The 21,353-nt window shown below is 41.6% G+C and overlaps 1 protein-coding gene across 1 annotated transcript in view; it reads left to right on the plus strand.

The window, feature by feature from the left end:
• The window catches only part of asns (asparagine synthetase), a 38,287-nt gene that overhangs the window by 6,061 nt on the left and 10,873 nt on the right, over positions 1-21,353 (plus strand). The window contains exons 2-3 of the mRNA XM_086136577.1: positions 8,104-8,359; positions 19,230-19,467. Coding sequence (XP_085992703.1) covers positions 8,111-8,359; positions 19,230-19,467 — 487 coding nt within the window. The 5' untranslated portion in view covers positions 8,104-8,110. The remainder of the gene's footprint in view (positions 1-8,103; positions 8,360-19,229; positions 19,468-21,353) is intronic.

A 21,353-nucleotide genomic window follows, 5' to 3' on the forward strand; every position in this document is an offset into this window, starting at 1 on the left:
TTAGAGATCAATCTAGCCCAGGGGTGGACAAACATTTTGGCTTGGGGGCCACATTGATTTCTAAATTTGACCGGATCAGCATAAGATACGGTACATATAAAAAACAGTATATGTTGACAGTCCATACCAAACATCAACAGAACAAAAGCATTAAAGTATTGCCATACTTTTTAAAAAAATCAGAACAGTGAAACAACTGTGGTATATATCCTGTATGAACGTCCAAATATGTTAACAACATACATGTGTGACAACACAAGCAACAAAGTGCAACATTATATTGCCCAAAAACTGCAGCATACAGAACAGGTATATGACAAAATATAACAAAGTCAGGACTATTTGCTACAAAATGAGATGAGTAAAAGAGTATAAACTGAAAGAAGTTCCGAATGGCTCTTCCTGACCCTTGATTGAGGGACGGCCGTTTTCTGCAATAACAGACTTTGACAGCAACTTTACAAAGGGGCATTTTGAGTGGACTGAAAAGTCTTTTTTTTTTTTCTTTTTTCAAGTGTTAAATTGGAACCATTAAATAGAGGATCCACGCTACAGTTAAACTTATTTAAAAAAAAAAAAAGCCTTAGTTCCCAAATGTTTTTGCTGATATCCCAGTAAGCACGTCACATCGATTGATGAAGAAGATTTAATTTTCATGTCATATTAATGTTGGATCGACATCAGATGCCCATTGGGATGTTTAGTGTGGCTTGATTAAACAGAGCAATTCCTCCTGGCTACTAACACTTGTTTAGCTTCTTTGTTTGTTGTCAAACACCTCGAAGTGACGTGCAAATACCATTTGATAAGGCCGGTCAATATTTGTGTCAATGCACACACACGGCCAAAATGGCGAGGCGCTAAAACTGTCAAGTAGTAACACGAAGAACGTGTATGAAGATTTACAAAAATAAGGCATCGCCTTATTCGCTGCTAAGGATATTGGCTTGGATGGCTTCGATAGTATTGTTAACAGGATCACTATCAGGCTTCAATAGAGCTTGCTGATGAGCTGATCATTTGGATCAGGTGTGTTGCAGCAGGGAGGGATGGAAAACATGCAGGACACCGGCCCTCGAGGACCGGACTTTGAAACCTGTGCCTTAACGGAATTTATCGCACAACCTTTTGTGACGATTACGACAATCAAACGAATTTTATCACGTTCAGTGAGACTTCAGAACCTCTCAACGGGTGTTTTGGTTTGAATGGTACTTTCTGTATGTTTCTGCTGCTTGCTCAAATGTTCCATACAGAAGGCCACTTAATAGTAGTGGTGTGCATCTGTGCAATGAAAGACAAGTCAAAACCCGTCTTAATACATGGGGGGTGATTCAAGGAATCCACATTTGAAAGTGGAGTGTTTTGATTCAGATGGGATTACGGTTCATTTGATAAATTTCAGATTATTTCAAGAGGGTATAATGCAAGTAGTCATCAGTAATGTACAACAAACTCATTTCACATTGTGGGCCTCGGTGGATGTAAAGTGGGCCGGACCATTAAAATTATACCAGACTCTGCTGTAAATAACCAAAATATCATGTCTTTCCTTTGTTTTGGTAGAAAGAAGCACAAGAACATTCGGAAAAGGTTGAAATTTAATGAACATATCTTTTACAAAACATTTGACAAAATGACTTGACTCTCTGTTTTAATTGGCTGTCTAAATCTGCTGATAGGTCCGAAATCCTCTCCGGGATAGTATTCCACCCATCCATCCATTTTCCGATCCGCTTATCCTCACAATGGTCGCGGGAGGTGCTGGAACCTATCCCAGCTTCGGGCAGTAGGCGGGGAACACCCGGAATCGTTTGCCAGCTAATTGCAGATAGTATTCATCGTCAGGCTAATATTGGCAAAAGCTTGTCGCTTCTCAGGACGTACAAGTTCAGCCGCCTTCATCATGCATCGTTTAACAAAGCAACCATCGGAATACAGCTTTGATGCTAATGCTATTTCACTAGCAATTAGGTAGCTGACTTTTACTGCTGTGGTGGGTCCATCTGTCTCAGTGACAGACTGAGACTGCTGTTGTCGTCTTCTCTCATCAAAACAATGTTGTCTTCGTCGAACGATCCATGAATTGCAGCTTATTAAAATATTCATTCCGTGTCTTTTATATATTTTTTCACTTTTAAATTATTCTGCGTGCCTGATCGAACCTCCTTGGGGGCCGGTTCCGGCCCGCCGGCTGTATGTTTGACACCGGTGATGTACGATACAGTCTATCTATCTATCTATCTATCTATCTATCTATCTATCTATCTATCTATCTATCTATCTGGATCATAGGTGAGGGTCCGAAACATAATTTGACTGGTCAATCGAGAGCTTTGCTTTCTGGTTCAGCTCCCTCTCCACCATGACAGCCCAATACATATTCGTCATCACTGCAGCTGCCCCACCGAAGATACTTGAACTCAGCTCAGGATCTCATAATCATAAATTAGATTTGGCCAAGTATGCAACAACACACAACAAATTTACTTTCCCAGTTACAAACCATCCAGGGCAGTGGTTCTCAACCTGGGTTCGATCAAACCCCAGGGGTTCGGTGAATCAGTCTCAGGGATTCGACGGAGCTCCATCATGTTTCGTGATGCATATGAATTTATTCGTCCAACGTGTGACTGTCGTGATAGTACGTCGTTCGACAGAGCCTCTGCCATGGAAGTTAAGACACACCCGACTCCACATGTCACTTAGTTATGACACACCGGCTGTAGATAATCACATTACATGGCTTGTCCAATCAGTGCTGCGGGGAATTTAGTTCACTCAGTTATCAAAGTGTGACTGCAAAATAAAGAAAGTGGTTAGACAAATATCTACAACATGAATTCATATGCATCACGGAACGTGTTGGGACTCAGCGTCCTAGCTGCATGATTTGTCATGCCAAGTTGAGCAACTTAAAACTGAACACTCCTTGAATCGTACTTTTATGTTTCACTAATGAAGGGTTCGGTGAACGCGCATATGAACTGGTTGGGTTTGGTACCTCCAACAAGGTTAAGAACCACTGATCCAGAGGAACATAAACAAGACAACAATGACCAACATGGGGGGACAGAACGGGGAAGCCTGGCGGCTCGTCGTTAAGTGTCCTGATATCGTAGATGTGAACAGAAAAACAATAGGGAAAAGAAAGGGGGGGGCGGCATTTAATTTAAATTTTATTGTTTGCGTTTACATTTTATAATGGTCTGGTTCTTATATAATTGTCTGAAATGCTGTTTGTATGCCCCAGGAAAAGCCTTGCAGTCATGTGACCAACTGCTGTTTAACCCGCACCCTAAACTTTGGAATGAGCTTCCTCTGAACAGTCGCCCTGCCTCATTCACTGAATGTTTGAAGTCACTTTTCAAAACACATTTTGCTGGACATTTGCATCCTATTTGTTTTCAATTTGCATCTTACTCTATTGTTTCTTTTCTATTGTTGTTAATATGTATTTTTCTCTCTGGCTATTGTGCTACGTTCATCGTGTTATTTTCATATGCACAGCACTTGGAGCAGTGTTTACTCGTTTTAAATGTGCTATACGAACCTTGACCTTGACATGGCAGTCTTGTACCACGTTTGGTCTTAACTGACTTCCTGCAATCTAGGTGTGCAAGTGTCCAGTGTGTTATTTGTCATTTGTCAGTGGCATGGGCACCCGTCAGTCTTTTTTTTGTTTTAAGCCAAACCTGTCATCGTCAGTCGGTCAGTCCCTCATGCCATTTTAATCAAGATACTGCCGTTGCTTCCGTCAGTAAATTTCACCGATCCGCTCGTCCGTCTATGGACATTGTCCAACAGCTCTGAATTTGATTAGAATGGCAAATGGTGTGCACTGTATGTCATACAGTTGCACATATAGATGACAAATCAATTTCCCGGTTTAAGGCAGCCACCTGCCATCAAGACAAGTTACAAGACAAATACACTGCATACGGCACATTTATTTTGTGTCTTAGAACAATGTGGAATCATGTTCACAATGTCATATGTACCATGGATGAAATCGTGCGACAGTGATTCCGCGAGCGGCACGGAAAGATTGCTGACAGCGCTCATTCATTCTGGAGAGCTCGCTTTCATCCACTTGGCCACCTCTTCGATTCAATGACTCGTCATCCTCAATTTGCATCGTCTGAAGCCCTCCGGCGGCCGCCCAAAACTGTCATCCTGATGGCCACGATTGGTTGGGCCGGTGGAATCCGATCCAAGTCGCGAGCATACTCCTGCTCCTGTCCATAAATGCTCAGCGTCACCGTCTTCTTCTTGGCTCTTTGGCAGGTCGCAGCTCTTTGGTGCATAACGCCACCTCCTGTACAAGAAAGGGAAACTGTTTTCATATAGTCAATGGAAGCAACCCTGCTTGACGGGCGTCCGTCAGTGATGCGCTGAGAGATCCGTCCGTACTTGACCCATTTTGCAATCATGACATAGACCAGGGGTCGGCAACCCAAAATGTTGAAAGAGCCATATAGGACAAAAAAAAACAAAACCAAAAAACAAATATGTCTGGAGCTGCAAAAAATAAATAAATAAAAGCCTTCTATAAAATTTACAATGAAGGAAACACATGCTGTATGTATGTAGGAGACTGGACTGTCTCAGAATTGTTTGTTATTCATTCCTTTGTTGTGTGTTCACAAACGCCCCCATAGAATTTATTTTGTGATTTCCTCGCTTGATTTTTTTGTTTTGGTGCATTATTTTCACTTTTTTAAGTGTCAGTGAAGTGATCATTAATTTCCGTTTTTCAGAGGCTGTCTTTCAACGCCTCTTGAGTCGAACGAGAAGAGAGAAGGCACGGAGTCGGACGTAGACGTGTCTGTGTTTGTCGAGACTGTTAAAAGCATAAATAAAAAAACAACACCACAGCTCTCCTTTTTTTCCGAGCTGCAAAGTGTATCTAGAGCTATATGAGCTATATTAGCCTACTATCAAAATCTTCATCCATTTTCAAACATTTTTTATAAAGCTCCAGAGAGCCACTAGATGTCGCTAAAGAGCCGCATGCGGCTCTGGAGCCGCGTGTTGCCGACCCCCGACATGTCCTGACGAAAACCCACTTCTGTCTGTGCTTAATCCATAATTTGTTTTGAAGTTTCCCGTCATTCGTCAGCAAAGCGGGTATCAGTGACTGACTGACAGACCTGCTGTCAGTACTGATGGAATGCCCACATTTGGACATCGCGTCACTCACATCCATCCATACATCCATTTTCTAATCTGTTTATCCTCATGAGGGTCGCGGGCGCGCTTGGAGCCCATCCCAGCTGTCTTCGGTCAGTCAACGGGGGACACCCTGAACTGGTTGCCAGCCAATCGCAGGGCACAGCGTCACTGACACGTGACAAATAAACGGTCTGTCTGCCTAAATAATTACGATCACAAACAATGTTTGCTTTCTGTTTCTAATCAAACTCAAATATTAACACAACTTCGCAGATGCACAGATAAGAGATTGCATTGAATGCAAAAACTGTGTCGGACCATCACAGGCCCAAACCTAGAAACAGGTAGTTGCTTGGACGCGCAGCTTGAAAGGAAAAAAAAACATTTACTGTATATGATGTAGATAATTTTTTAAATTATCATACTATCAGCAGCATAACAAAAAAAAAAAACATCGAGAATAGATTTGTTTATTCATAATAGTTTCTGGGAGTGAATACAGTACTCTCTTTAAAAATATATATCTATCATGACACGCCAAGGTGAGTTTCCTACACCTATCAAATTTCGAGTAAAAAGCGATGCTCAGGATGCCGTGGACAATAGAGGGCACCAAGAAAATCCAGTGAAAATTCATAATATGACTGGATATTCGAAATGAATTATTATCAGCTCTTAATTTCAAGTGAAAAGGAAAGAGGAGTGCGTTCAAATATATATCAACAATTAAATCAGCGAAGAGGAGCAAGGTGAATACGTTGAAAATCAAGGTTCCTGCCCAAAGCACAAAAAGCTATACGCATTGGACCACACACTTCCAAACCAGATGTATGACAAAAATGCTATTTTAACTCATTCAATTCCAGCCATTTTCACTGGAGCAACCCCCTCAATGCCAACGTTTTACTGGATTTTGACTGATCTTGCAAGGCCCACAGAATATTTGGTTCTAATGCTATACAAACATGGAGCCTACCAAAATAAAGTTTGGACTCTCTTCTTTCAGCAGAAAAAAAATGCTTCTGTCTTTTTCCATTCTTCAGCAATCGGCATTACAAAATGGCTAAGTTTAATGGAAATGGCGATCCCTGGGCAAAAAAACTGAGAAAAAGAGCTTTTTGTAAAAGCATGCATTTCAATCACGTGAGGCACCACTGCCACCTACTGGTCGTTTCTTACATGATTGACAATGCAAACGGCTTATTCTCATTCACAGATTGCATCAGACCCTCCTCCTCTCTATGATGCAAAAAAAGACTTAGACGTACAAGTACGTCCATGGTAGGCGGGGCCTAATTTAAAAAAGACGTACAAGTACGTCTTGTGGAATGAAAGAGTTAAGTATGGAAAAAAATGGATGTGCATACATGCAAAAATATCTGCTCTAAATATACTGTATTTCATTCAAAATTTAAAAAAATAGATGTATTTTTTTTTTTGCGCAAATGGCTCTCTCGCATAAAATTTACCATTCAAAGATTTCACAAAACTGCAGAACAAGAAACCAACATTAAGTCAGACTTGTTTTGTACATTGTTTCACCTCACTCAAAAATGTAATGTTATTGCGGTACGATGTTTATCCTGCCTATTATGCAAAAAATGATTCAGCCTCGTCACGTTGCAATATGCTGCTGTATAAGACCCAGTGTAAGCACAATGAAGACATGTCTGCCATCTACTGGTGATTGGTAATATTACAACTTTCGACTGCGGCTTTTCAAATTTGCTGATTTGTTGTTGGGGTTTCTTTCCCAATATTTTTTATTTGGGGATTCCCCCCCCCCCCCCTCGCTCAGCCCACAATTTCTCCCTTTTTTTGTGAAACCGTATTGAATGTTTACATCATTTTGCGAATTCAAGGATTTGCTAAAAATAAATAAATAAATAAAAAATAAAATGTGATTAAAAAAATATATATTTAAACAAGGGTCACTCCTGGCCACTTCCTGATTTACATATCCCAAATAGCCAGCCAGTAGAGTTTGTTGCTGTCTATTTCTAAATTTGTGATGTTTGTAGTTGCACTTTAAATTATATATAAAAATTTGATGTTTTTAATCAAAATCAATTTCTTAGTAGAATGTTTCATGCTAATGGTCGATAAGAATGGAAATACAAATGTTTAATTGCTCCTTTTGGTTTGTCCAACATCAAGTCACTCGCATGATTTGACAGTGACGATGCAGTCAAGAAATTAAAAAAAAGGTTTTATGTTTTAAATGGTGCAGCATGTAAATTTGAGGCAATTGTAAAATGATGCTTCTGTATTCACCTTCTTTTGTAAATGTCGTCGATAACGGGGTGCATCATCTAAAATCTCATTGAGAGGGCGCCATTTTGGCTCGCATTGTCCTTTGTTGAATGCGAAATGTCGAAATTTTTTAGTTTTGTGCTCACCGTGTGCAAAATGATTTGTCTTTTTGTTCTTTCAATTCAGGCAATATTTATCTTTGATTTACTTGTTAAATGACAAATTTGAGTGGAAAAAAAGAATACATACTGTAAGTACTCCTGCACAAATAGGTTATCATTTTGACACTTCCTGTGATGGGATTCCATTTGAAAGATGATCTGAATATTCGGCCATCTCACACATCTCTCATTTTCCATTTGAAGCAGGAGTGTCACACGAGGAGCGGAATTTAGACCCGGAAGCAGACATGACACACAAGTTGAAAAGTAAAAGTCACTCTGACTGAGAGAAAGCTTGACTTACTGTGACCGTGGGTCAAGTTTGATTTGACGAAAATCATCCCCGCGAGCCACTGTCGGAACGTGCGGCTAACCATTTGGATGTTTTTACGCATAGGCAGAATATAAAATTGCTTTCTAACATCGAAGAGACTAACACCCTTTTCCTGCTGGTATTTGGCCTTGTGACCATACTTGGTAGTCCATTGATATTTCTATATGCTTCTTCCCACAGATCCAAGATGTGCGGCATCTGGGCTATGTTTGGCAGTGATGAGTGCCTGTCAGCTCAGTGCACAAACGCCATGAAGATCGCACATCGAGGCCCGGACGCCTTCCGCTTTGAAAATATCAACGGATACACCAACTGCTGCTTTGGCTTCCATCGTCTGGTTATTTTGGATCAGCTGCATGGCATGCAACCCTTGCATGTCAAGAAATTGCCTTCTTTGTGGCTGTGCTACAATGGCGAGATTTACAACCATCTCACAGTAAGAATACACAAGCTGTTTGCCTTTTTGTGGTCATCTTTGGACCGCATGACCAGGCGGTCAAATAATTTATTAGCAATTTAATTGAGAAGCATTTTGAGAATTGATTCATCATTCAGATGCATTGATGACCGTATTTTCGCACGATAAGGCGCTTGGGAGTATAAGGTTCATCTTCAATAAATGGCCTATTTTAAAACTGTTTTCATATGTACACTCCATTATAAGGCGCGTAGAATAGAAGCTACAATAGGGGCTGTGGTTGCGCTATGCATCCACTGGATGGAGCCATGCTAAAGGGAATACAATACAGTACAGTTTTATTTATATGGACGGTTGCATTATTATGCACTCAAAAAGGGCTGAATATCCTTCAAAGTCTTGCTTGTCCCCTTCTTCCTTTGTTTTGTCAGTAGTTAAGTCTGCTTTTGGTATGATCTTCGTTTGATCATGGCTGCGCCGAGCTCACAAAGTAATTGTCTTTTCGAGGGTGTGTTGGCGACTGCACATGTCAATTCGTGTCAGGCAGAACACTTTTTAGGTTCCAATTTGTTCCTGCTAATAATCACCACTTGATGGCACAGGAACTGTAACAGGGAAACAACTCAATGGGGAATGTAAAGAGACTAACACCATATATAAGGCGCATCGGATTATAAGGCGCACTGTTGGCTTTTGAGAAAATTGAATACTTTTAGGTGCGCCTTATAGTGTGGAAAATACGGTAATTCAAAATGAACCAAATGCTCACATTTTCAGCCTGTAAAATTGTAAATATTCTTTCTGTAGTCCTCATGGAAGGCAGGCTGATTATCTTTGCGCTTTTTCCAAATGAGACATTTGCAAGCATCTGCTTTTACTTTGTTCAAAATGCTGAGCATTTTGCCTCTTATCTGACATGTTACCGACCATACCAGTTACTAAATTCTCATTATTTTGTGCATTTTCTGCTTTGTTAATTTAAAATAAGTTTCTGTTTTGGAATAAAGGGATGGAACTCAAAACATTAAAAAAAATCAGAATAATTGATTTGATTAACAAAATAATCAACAGATTAATCAATGGTTAAAATAATCAGTCGTTAGTTGCTGCCCCATACGGCAACATTTTAAAATGAAGGTACATTGAAGTACTAGAGATGAAACCAAAAATCATCATGATTGTCATGATACTTTGATTTCACATTGTCTAAAACCTGCACAGCAATTTACTTGATATTGGAATTTTGAACCCAAATTTTCATGCATGCAAGACACCACCAAATTTACTTTGAATGACGAAGCTAGCCAGCTATACGACTGCTCATGGTGGGACTCTCAAATACATCCGGTCATTATTTTTAGAGCCGCTGTAGTTCATGTCATTTCATCAAACGCAACATTGAACAAAACTCAAATTATTTTTTTGACTGCTTGACGAATAACTTGAAAATTAAGTCAAGGTTCATTTTTCATCTGACTATTACAAACTGCAACATTGACAGGAATGATTTCAAGATGATTTAGTTTGATCTGATGACATCACAAGGCTCCAATTTAGGATTGGAAATTGGTTATATTTCAGGTTTGAATTGATTTATTTTTTTGGTCAACTCAATACTTGGTACTTTATCTAGCTATGAGATGTTCCGACGCAAGGCTTCAAGTCGGAGCGTGACTGCTGCTCAAATGCTGAAAGAGTGGCCACTTCTTTCTCAGAATTCATTGTTTACATGCAACGTGCACGCATGTAGTTGCAATTAAATCAGGCGGCGGCCAAACCAGCAAGTTGCGGTTGGTTTTACAGGATTCGCTGATAGTCTGCAAATGATGTAAACATTCCCCGCTATGCCGATTCTTTGAGGGACTTTAAGAGTTTTCCATCCACCTATTATCCCAACCACTTACTCTCACGAGGCTCGCTGGCATGTTGGAGCCGATCCCAGTCGTCTTTGGGCAGTAGGCGGGGTACACACTGAACTGGTTGCCAGCCAATCGCAGGGCACACAGAGACGAACAACAACTATTCATGCTCACAATCACACCTAGGGACAATTAAAGTCTCTAAGAAGCACAAAAACAAAACAAAACAAAACAAACAAACAAACCAAAACAATATACGATTTTTTTCGGTACCTCGCTAGTGTCACTTGAGGGTACCAAAACACAGCTGTTGAAATATTAAACTATGACGAATCATTGCAAATTTTATCACGGTTTATCAGTAAACCATTTCTTCCCTAATTTGTCGAATTAAAACTGCCTTTGACTTAAATAATCTATTTGCTCAAATTACTCAAGAGTATGAACCCCCCCCCCCCCCCCCCCACAAGTGTTCATCTTACAAAGACATTAAAGACACTTATTGTACAGTATAGTCTTCCAGTTTTGTTGGAACGATCTCTCTCTCTCTCTCTCTCTCTCTCTCTCTCTCTCTATATATATATATATATATATATATATATACATATACTGTATCTGTAAATTGAGGGGTTCGTTGTGTTTTGAATGGATGGCTCTACTTTACGAAACGGTAAAAGGAGAGATGGATTCCGTTTGAACGCAGCTTTATTCAGAGGACGTCTGCGCCGCAGTAAGATCGAAAACACATTCTTCGCGGCAACAAAATCACTTCCTGCTTTCCCTTCCTTCAACAGCCAATCAGAAGCTGTCAACATAAAAACAAGTCGAAGATATTGTTAAACAACAGAATGTAATTTAGGTAATCTTAACCTGAAAGAATATGACGCTTAAACATAAAATGATAATAATTAATAATATAACGATAAGGTTACAGAGAGAAAGAGAGAGAGAAAACCTGTTCATTCCTTCTCAGTCTTTGGACGTTTTTTTTCGTCACTTATCTTAACTCGACATATTGAATGGATTGAAAAACAACAATCGAGAGATCGGTGCTGTTGAACGGTCTGCGGCTGGATGGATGTAAGGCTTGAGGAGCCGACGATGAGAAGAAAGGAGCGTTAGCGCGGAGCGCCGATGCGGATTTGGAATTGGGAGTCGCGGCTTGGAGTTTGAAGCGGATTACGTGGGACAGGAGAAGTGAACTCATCTCTTTTCGTCAATGGACGCTACAGCTTCGTGTTTGCTTTCAAAACTGAGCTTGTAGCAGACGTGTGCACATTTTCAGCATGACGTCTCTGATCCACTGGTGAAAGGACACTTTGATCCTCTCCTCTTTCATCTAGAACTGCTTCAGACAACAAAGTGTATGCAGAAAAGTGGTGAAGATTGCACGACTGTCTGTGTCCTATGTGTTGTGTTGTGTTGTTTTTGTTATTTTGACTTCAAAATGGCGCCGCGAGAGTGGCTGCCTTTCCAGCAGCTCCTATATTTTGTTGTTCTACTTCTTCCTTTCATAACTTTGCTGCTGTGAATTGGGAATTTCTCCATTGCGAGACTAATAAAGGTTTTCGTAATGAAAACCCGACAGCATCTTTAACCGAACATGCATGTCTTTGGAATGTGGATGGCCCAGGGGGGAAAGCTGGAGTCACGAAAGAAAACCCATAAAAGAACAGGGATAACATTTAAATTCCGCACTGGAGGGCCTGAGCCAAGACTATTTTATACACATTCATTAAAAGAGAATGTGGTCATGCGTGTTTAACATATGGACATATGGTTGTCTGCTGTGTTGGGAAAGTGAGTTCATTTTTGACACAAAGCAGTTCAAGGTTTAGCTCGCAAATTTTAAAATGAACTAGATCAGGTTATCGTTCATCTTTTATTTTTCCTCTTTTTTTTTTAGATTAAGTTCATCTTTACAAACTGAACTAGTACTTCCATCGATCCATCCATTTTCTGATCCGCTTTATCCTCACAAGGGTCGTGGGGGGGGGGGGGGGGTGCTGGGGCCTATCCCAGCTGTCTTCAGACAGTAGGCGGGGGACACCCTGAACCGGTTGCCAGCCAATTGCAGGGCACACAGAGACGAACAACCATCCACGCTCACACTCACACCGAGGGACAATTTAGAGTGTTCATTAACCTGCCACGCATGTCTTTGGAATGTGGGAGGAAACCGGAGTAGCCGGAGAAAAACTACATAGGCACGGGAGCATGCAAACTCCACAAAGGAAGGCCGGAGCCGGATTCAAACCCTGCACCTCTGCATTGTGAGGTCGACGCGCTAACCACTGGACCACTGGGCTGCTCTGAACTAGTACTTGGGTGCTTTAAATAACGTGGCCTTTCAGATTCGCTGTTGATGTAATTTAAATCCATATTTGCTTTTTGAAACCAGGTGGGCAAAATTTGTCCGATTTTTTTTTTCCTCCTGAATCCTTTTTGATGTTCTCATAAAAAAATGTATTGCCGTTTTTCTCAGTTGCTACAGTGTGTTTCTTAGATCAGAATCGAATTTTTCAAAACTACTTGATCATTGACGACGTTTACATGCAGTCAATATTTGGGTTAAGGTTAAAAAAAACACAATTTCTGAGACATTCGGAATATACCATTTACATAAATGAGTAGACAGTCAGTTCCGCGTTTGATTAAGCCAATTTCAAATGGTGCCGCAGGGACGTCGGGACGCATATACAAGTCGTTTCCTCTTGTTATTTTCTAATCGTCAATTTAAAAAAAATGTCATTTCGCCCAACGCGGGAAAAAACCCCCCATTCCATTTCCTCTTCCCTCCAAAAATGTGCTTTTGAGCAGCATCACCGAGTTCCACCACCATTGTTCCTCTCCTTGTGGACTTCCCGGCGAGTCGCATGCCAGACATATGGATTTGTACCCACGTACTGTATATGTGTGTTTGTATCCACACTGTCTCATTTTCACTCTTGAGTCAGAAAATAATGCGGCGGAGACCGTACCATGCAAACTCGCGCTGCACTTTTCACACATTTCACAAGTGAGGAGTGTCGGCGATTGTATTTGGAAGGATTTCGAAATCTGAATTGTTGTTGCATGATGTGGCGTCGAAGTACAAACCATTAAATGCACAGTAGCTTTCACTTGTCGTCGAAAAATTCCATTTCTGGATTGTATGTAACCTGAATGGTTCTAGTCCTTGTTGGCTGAGTTATCTTTTGGATGGGAATGGTTGCGCAAGTGTAAATATGATGATGTACAGGGTGTCCATAAATTCTCTTTACCATTTCAAAAATGTATTAAAAATGCAATGGATTCGATATTTTATTCAGATTTGTTCTCTTGTATTCAGCGTTTATTAAAGTTTCTTTTTACCTCTTTTAATAAAGATATCGTGTATCGAACAAAGATAAGGGACATGACTGACCTAAAGCAAAGGATTACTGAAGCCATTGCCACAATTGATGAGGCTATGCTACAGCGAACATGGCAAGAAATTTAGTACCATCTTGATGTGATTTGTGCAACTAATGGTGCCCATGTAGAAGTGTATTAAAAGAGTATAATAATAATAATTTTATTTGAAAGCGCTTTTCATCACACTCAAAGACTCTTTACAAGAGCTTAAAACACAGGATAAAAATGTGCACTTAAAACAAGCATACATAATTTACAAAAGCACATTTAGATGAACAAAAAGCAAAATGGGTAAAAGAGATTAAAAGGAATTAAAAGCATTGCGGAACAGGTGAGTTTTAAGGGATGATTTGAAGGATTGGAGGTCAGTACAGTTGCGGATGTGTTGTGGTAGAGCGTTCCAGAGGCTGGGGGCGGCGACAGAGAAGGCTCGGTCCCCCCAGGTTTTGAGCTTGGTCACGGGGATGGCGAGGAGGTTTGTGTTTGGGGAGCGGAGATTGCGGGAAGGAGTGTATTGGTAAAGAAGGTCGGAAAGATAAAATTGCATTTTAAATACATTTTTGAAATGGTAAAGAGACTTTATGGACACCCTGTATTTTCAAAAGTACATCCAAATAGTTATGTAATGGGTACTTTTTTCCATTCTGCATTGTTGAATATGATTTCCTCCATATGTCAAGGTCACGTTTCCCCATTCTGCATGCACAGCAACTGTACATTATGTAATCCCACCCCCCCCCCCCCCCCACCCCCCAAGTCACACATTGCCAACATCTGCTGCAGATTTTCTGTGCACGTTAACGTAGCTTCCTCTCGAATTTTGGTGTGCATGCTGGGTGCATGTTCGACAAAGGATTTAAGTATTTCCAGGCCTCAAAGCTGAAGGTGCTTGTCAACTGAAGTTCTGGTCGAACCTGAGAGATATTTCTCCAAGTAGGTTGTGCGAAAACTTGGGAGGGAGTTAACCCTGAGGCGAGGGAAAGACTGAACTTTCCTTTGCAAAGAGAAATTCCGACTCAGTCACCATGGTCACTTGACTGAGTGAACCTTTTTTTATGCTAAGTCCGGATTTTTCTACCAGTGTCCTCCCGAGGACACGTGGCTTGTCCGTTTCTCCCCGATTCCATCGAAACTCAGGCACAACTAATTCAAAAAAACAAAAACACAATGCCATCCACAGTTTTCTTTGAGATTGAATTGATTTTCTATTCTTTAAACTCAGTAATAATGTTTGACATCAGTGCGAAACCTTTATTGTTAATTTTTTTGGGGTGAAATGGAGTTTTGTATCAATGCAGAGTATATTGAAATATTTCGTAAAAATAATAACGTATCCATAATTGAGAAAAGTCACTCTCTCCGTTAAACGCCTGTCAACTGTATTTGTGTCAGGGAAAATAATTCCACCGGAATTTGGTGTAGAAAGCCTTTAATCTGAACTCATATTTGATATTTTATTAATTTTGGTTGACGCGCCCAGACTGAGACTATAGTCTAGTTCTCATTCATTTAGATCATGGTGTCAAAGTCAAGGCCATATCCAGTCCGCCGGCTCATTTTATGTGGCCCGCCAAAGCAAATCACGTGTGCTAAAATCTGGACCATAATGTCAAATTGTAATGTATAATAAATAACGTTGAGATTTTGCAAGAATTTTGTTACCCTGTTTCCACTCACTTGAACAATAATTGAACAAACTATGAAATTCACTAATTGTAAAACTAATAAGCTTCTCATTTGTTGTGTACAAGGAATCATTTTGTGTTTTCCCTCCGAGGGGAGACGCAACTCTAAATTGGCCCGCGAGTAAAATGAGTTGGACGCCTCTGATTTTATTTATTTATGGATTCATCAGAACCAGAATCATCTTTATTGGCCAAGTATGCAGAACACACAAGGAATTTGTCTCCGGTATAACACGCTGCATTAGTATCATCGTAAACAAGGACATAACAAATAGGTATGGAAGGACATTTCGCAATATAAGTGAACCGTAGTGGGGTGGTACCATCCAGTGACAACTGTGAGACAATGTGCCAAGTATCAAGCAGAGCTAAGGTGATCAGTGGTAGAATACAATACTATGACAGTTTGTACAGTTGGTGCAGAAAATCATTGAACCATTTTAGAGTGACCAGTAGCAGTATTTGTAGTACAAGAAGAGTGACTATGTCAGTGACTGTTTAGGGAGTTAATGGCTAGAGGGAAGAAGCTGTTTTAAGTGTCTGCTTGATTTGGTGCGCATGGATCTGTAGCGCCTGCCTGAGGGGAGTAGCTGGAAAAGGTGGTGGGCAGGGTGCGGGGGATCCAGGAGGATTTTCCGTGCCCTTGTCTTGATTCTTGCAGTGTGCAAGTCCTCAAGAGTGGGTAGGGCGGTGCCAATGATTTTTTCCGCCGTCCTAACTGTCCGTTGAAGTCGGATTTTGTCCTTTTTTGTGGCGGCCCCAAACCGAACCGTGATGGAAGAACACAGGATTGATTCGATGACTGCCGTGTAGAACTGTCGTAGCACCTCCTGTGGCAGGCCATGCTTCCTCAGCAGCCTCAGGAAGTACATCCTCTGCTGGGCCCTTTTCAGGATGGAGATGGTGGTCATCTCACCAGGGGCGTTTTTACCCTTCGGCATCCACTCACTTGTGGATCAAACCTGCGCCGCTGCCACCACATCACAGTCCTGCTACCGAGGAGTGTTTTTTGAACAACCCTGGGCATTTTTTTTCTTTTTTTAAGGAGAGGGCAAAGTGTTTGATTCTCAGTCAAAAGTAAACAATATTTGCATATTACCCCTGGCAAAGGTGTAGTGCTCTCTCTCCCTCTCTCTCCAAGTGCTTCTCGTGGCAGCTTCTCTTATAACCCACAGTGGACACGAGGACTTTTTGAAAAATATGCCTCTCCTCACTGGGATCCTCACAAGGGTCCCAGCTGTCTTCGGGCAGTAGGCGGGGTACACATACTGTACATACATACATACAAACAACCATTTGCACTCACACATAAGGACAATTTAGAGTGCATGCATGTTTTTGGAAAGTGGGAGGAAACCGAAGTACCCGGGGAAAACCCACGCAGGCACGTGGAGAGCATGCTTACCATGCAGGAAGGCCGGAGCCGGAATTGAAACTTGCCCCTCTGTGCTGTGATGCCAACGCACTAATCAGTGTACTCTAAAAGATCCTAAATAAAATTACATTCCCCAGCCTTTTTTGCCCCACGGACCGGGTTAATGTCAGACAATATTTTCAGGGACCAGCCTTTAAGGTGTGAGGGATAAATACATAGTTCTCCCCGTGCCTGCGTGGGGTTTCTCCGGGTACTCCGGTTTCCTCCCACATTCCAAAAACAGGCATGGTAGGTTAATGGAACACTCTAAATTGGCTCTCGGTATGAATATGAGCGTGGATCGTTGTTCGTCTCTGTGTGTCCTGCGATTGGCTGGCAGGGTGTCCCCTGCCTACTACTACAGCACCCCCCGTCGACGCTTGTGAGGATAAGCGGATCGGAAAATGAATGAATGAATGAATTCCATATACCATCAATGCGAGCGATTAGTTCACATTGCCAGCATTGCCGGATTATTTTCCAGTGGGGGTTGGACCCAACCAAGGCTGCCCATTGTGACCGATTCTGTTCATAACCTTGATGACCAGAATTTCTTGGCAAAGGAGAGCCGGTGAGGGCATCTGGTTTGATGTCCTCGGTATTGCATCTCTGCTTTTTGCAGAGGACGTGGGACGCGTTAGCTTCTTCAAGCAAAGATCTCCAACTCTCACCGGAGTGGTTCTAAACTGAATGTGAAGCTGTTTGCGATGAAAATCATCACCTCCAAATCTGGGATGATGGTCCTCATTTGGAAAATAGTGGAGTGCCCTCTCCATATCGGAGATGAGAGCTTGCCCCAAGTGGAGAAGTTTAAGTATCTTGGGATCTTGGTCATGATTGAGGGCAGGCTGGAGCGGGAGATGCACAGGCAAATCAATGCACCGCCTGCTGTGATGCGGACTCTGTCGTGCGAAATACTGAGCTCAGCCGAAAGATCCCGTATACAAGCGGCTGAAAAGAGTTTCCTCCGCAGGCTCTCCCTCAGAGACAGAGTGAGTAGCTCGGTCATCCGGGAAGGACTTCCGAGTTGGTGTTCCTCCGCATTGAAAAGAGCCAGATGAGGTGGTTCAGGAATCTTATTCGGACGGCTCCTAGACACCTCCTTGAGTACGTCTTCCGGGCATGTCTCACCGTCAGGAGGCCTTGGGGACGATCCAGGACATCCTGGAAAGATTATGTCTCTTGGCTGGTTTGGGAAAGCCTTGAGAGCCTGCCAGGAAGCGCTTAAAGAAGTGGCTGGGGAAAGGGATGTCTGAGCTTCCCCGCTAAAGCTGCTGCCGCCGCAACCCAACCCCAGAAAAGCGGCAGCGAATGGATGGTTGGATAATCCGTCCATCCATTTTCCAAACCGCTTAATCCTCACTAGGGTCGCGGGGGGTGCTGGAGCCTATCCCAGCCGTCATCGGGCAGTAGGCGAGGGACACCCTGAACCAGTTGCCAGCCAATCGCAGGGCACACAGAGACAAACAACCATGCGCGCTCACACTCACACCTAGGGACAATTTCGAGTGTTCAATCAGCCTGCCATGCATGTTTTTGGAACGTGGGAGGAAACCGGAGCACCCGGCGAAAACCCACGCAGGCCCGGGGAGAACATGCAAACTCCACACAGGGAGGCCGGAGCTGGGATTGAACCCATGACCTCCGCACTGTGAGGTCGACGCGCTGGACCACTGGACTACCGGGCCGCCATGGTTGGATAATTATTGAGAAAAATAAATATGACATCAAACAAATAATCACAATGAAGAAATACATTTATTCATTAATTTAGAGGCTAAACAGATATTACAGGAGTCTTGATAATATAAACACACAGTGGCCGGATTACTGAACGGAGCGAGTTATATGTGGCTTCGTCCAGCACTGAACGAGACGGATTCCCGTTTGAGCAACAGAATGCCTTTCATAATTTAATCAAACATACAATATGTCTTGAACATATACTTTTGAAGAAATCAATCATTAATCTGAACATATCCCTTTGCATCCTATGGAATTTTGTATTTTATGTATTTATTTTGAGTACGATTTTGCACCAAGCAAAGACCACCTTTACGGTGAACAATGATTTAACTTTTATCCCCGGCGGACACGCTGCTGCTTATATGCCATATGCTCTGCACCGGCACACGAATACATGAAACACTTAACTATGGTTTGACAGACTCTGATTTCTGTCACCCGTCTTTCTGGAATTGATGAGTCAGAGTTTCACCCCCCCCCCCCCCCCCCTCTCCGCATCTCAGGGTTAACTTACTTTGAGTTTTCTACTTTTTGGACTATAGTACTACTCAGTACTGTAAGTGAAAACATACACATACAGCAAGGTAAACAAGTGATTTTTTTGCAACGTGTCTGATTTACATTTCAAGTATGTAATTCAAGAAGTTGCCTTAAGGGAAGGCTTGTTAACTCAAGGATGCCATCCAGTTAATGGCTGCTCAATGTTTGTTATCTGTGTACCATAACAACCTGATATTTATTGTTTCTCTCAGTCACCCTCTACTTTGTTTTTCCAACTCTTCTTTCAGCTCAAGAAGCAATTTGACTTTGAATGTCAGACAGAAGTGGACGGTGAGGTCTTGCTCCATTTGTATGACCGCTTTGGCATTCAGAAGGCCGCCTCTCTCCTGGATGGCACATTTGCTTTTGTTCTTTTGGACACAACAAACAAAAAAGTGTGCCTTGGAAGGGACACATATGGTGTGCGCCCTTTGTTTCGACTTCTTACTGACAATGGATTGCTTGGAGTCAGCTCCGAAGCCAAAGGTAATGGAGTATGCATACCTGTCAACTTTTCGGAGCGCCAACCTGTATAAACTACCAAAAAAAATCCTTATAAAGAGCAAAAAATCCTTATAACATACCAAAGCATTTTATATGTCAAAATAACGGCAGAAAAAAACCCACGAAATTTTCAATGATATTTATTGTAGATCTCCATAATACAATGTCTGGTTAATGTCTAATCATCATTCTACTTAGTGGCATTACTGTGTTCAGAGTTGTATTCCTGCATTACTTTTTTTCACCAACTCCAAATCATTTGGAGTTGGTGAAAAAACCCCGGAAATTTTCAGAATCCGTATGATTTGTGCGATACGGCCATATACTTAAGATTCACCACAAAATCCGTATGTACTATGGCTAAACCGTATGAGTTGACAGGTATGAGTATGTATTGTGAACCGCCACTTATTTGCAGGCGACATGGCATTGTCTTGCATAGTACAGTGATCCCTCGCTACTTCGCGGTTCGTTTATTGCGGATTTTTTCAAACATATAAAAAAAATATATACAGATATATATATTATTATTATTATTTTTTACATAGACATGGAGTACAGTACTGTATATGTTGCTCTATGTGACTCACTGTTGTTTTGCAGTTTCTCGTGGACCGTTTGCGGACTTGAAAAAAAACCCAAACAAAAAAATAAATAAATAAATAAATATATATATATATATACTGTATATTTTTTACCTGTTTATGTTAATTGGACGCTACTTCACGGATATTCGTTCATCGCGGCTGGTTTTGGTCCCCATTAACAGCGATAAACGAGGGATTACTGTACATCAAGCTCCTTATCTCAGTGCAATACAGTTCCTTGGCACCGAGATGCCACAAGATGACAGAAAAGTACCATATGAAGTTCCTCCTTTGTACTCGAGCTGCCACAAATAATTACTGTATTTTGTTAGTTGAGCAATACATCATCAGTAGTCACGATTAGTCGAGAGTCATATGTCAATCACGGCATATTGCAGTAGCAAGCAGTTGCGCAAATATAACCATTATTAGCTTATAGCTTGAATTCTTTAAATTATGTACAAGGGGGGAGGGCGTTGCATGCATTTAGTTTGCGAGGGGGGAGTGGTCTAGGAAAACAACGACCTAAATAATTTCTGTACTACGACAAGCTCTGCTAAATAAGATAATCAAATGTTATGCTGATAAACCAGTAACCTGCAAATCGATATAAAGATGTTCACAAGTTTATACACTCTCGCGGTGGGACAGCGACGACAGTACGTCCAGATTCAGGAAGTGACGTCAGGATCCTGGCTCTTGAAATCATATAAGACAGTGGTCACCAAACTACGGCCCGCGGGCCGGATCCGGCCCGTCTCCGGCCCGTCTCCACATTTGGTCCGGCCCCCCTGAACAATACCAGAGAGTCTTTTGATTTATTTTTCATCTATGTATATTTGTATTTTTTCATAAAATTTGGCTTTTGCAATAAAATATTCCTTAGTTATGAACTATTTTCATGATTAACTATTAGCTAGTAACAATTTCATAAACACATACTGTATAACGTGACATTTGTTCCATCCTTCTGCGGTCTGTGCCGTTACCTGGCAACCCCAGAAAAAAATATCCTAAACCCGTCCCTCTGAAAGAGAACGTAATCATGGTGAAAAGGTGAGGTAAGAGAAAAAAAATATTCAGAAGACAGGGAATTTAACCCAAAATGGAGAAACGATTTTTTTTTCAATGCAAAGAAAAGATTGTCTGTCTCATCTGTCGGTGGCGGTATTCAAAGAATACAATCTGCGGAGACACTATGAATCCCGTCACAACAACAAGTACAATTTTTTGCATGGGCAAATGAGAGCAGACAAACTGTCAACGCTAAAAAGAGGAACG

Source organism: Hippocampus guttulatus, chromosome 18, assembly GCF_054856545.1.
Source record: "Hippocampus guttulatus isolate MCC_2025c chromosome 18, RoL_Hgut_1.0, whole genome shotgun sequence".
Taxonomy (NCBI): Eukaryota; Metazoa; Chordata; class Actinopteri; order Syngnathiformes; family Syngnathidae; genus Hippocampus; species Hippocampus guttulatus.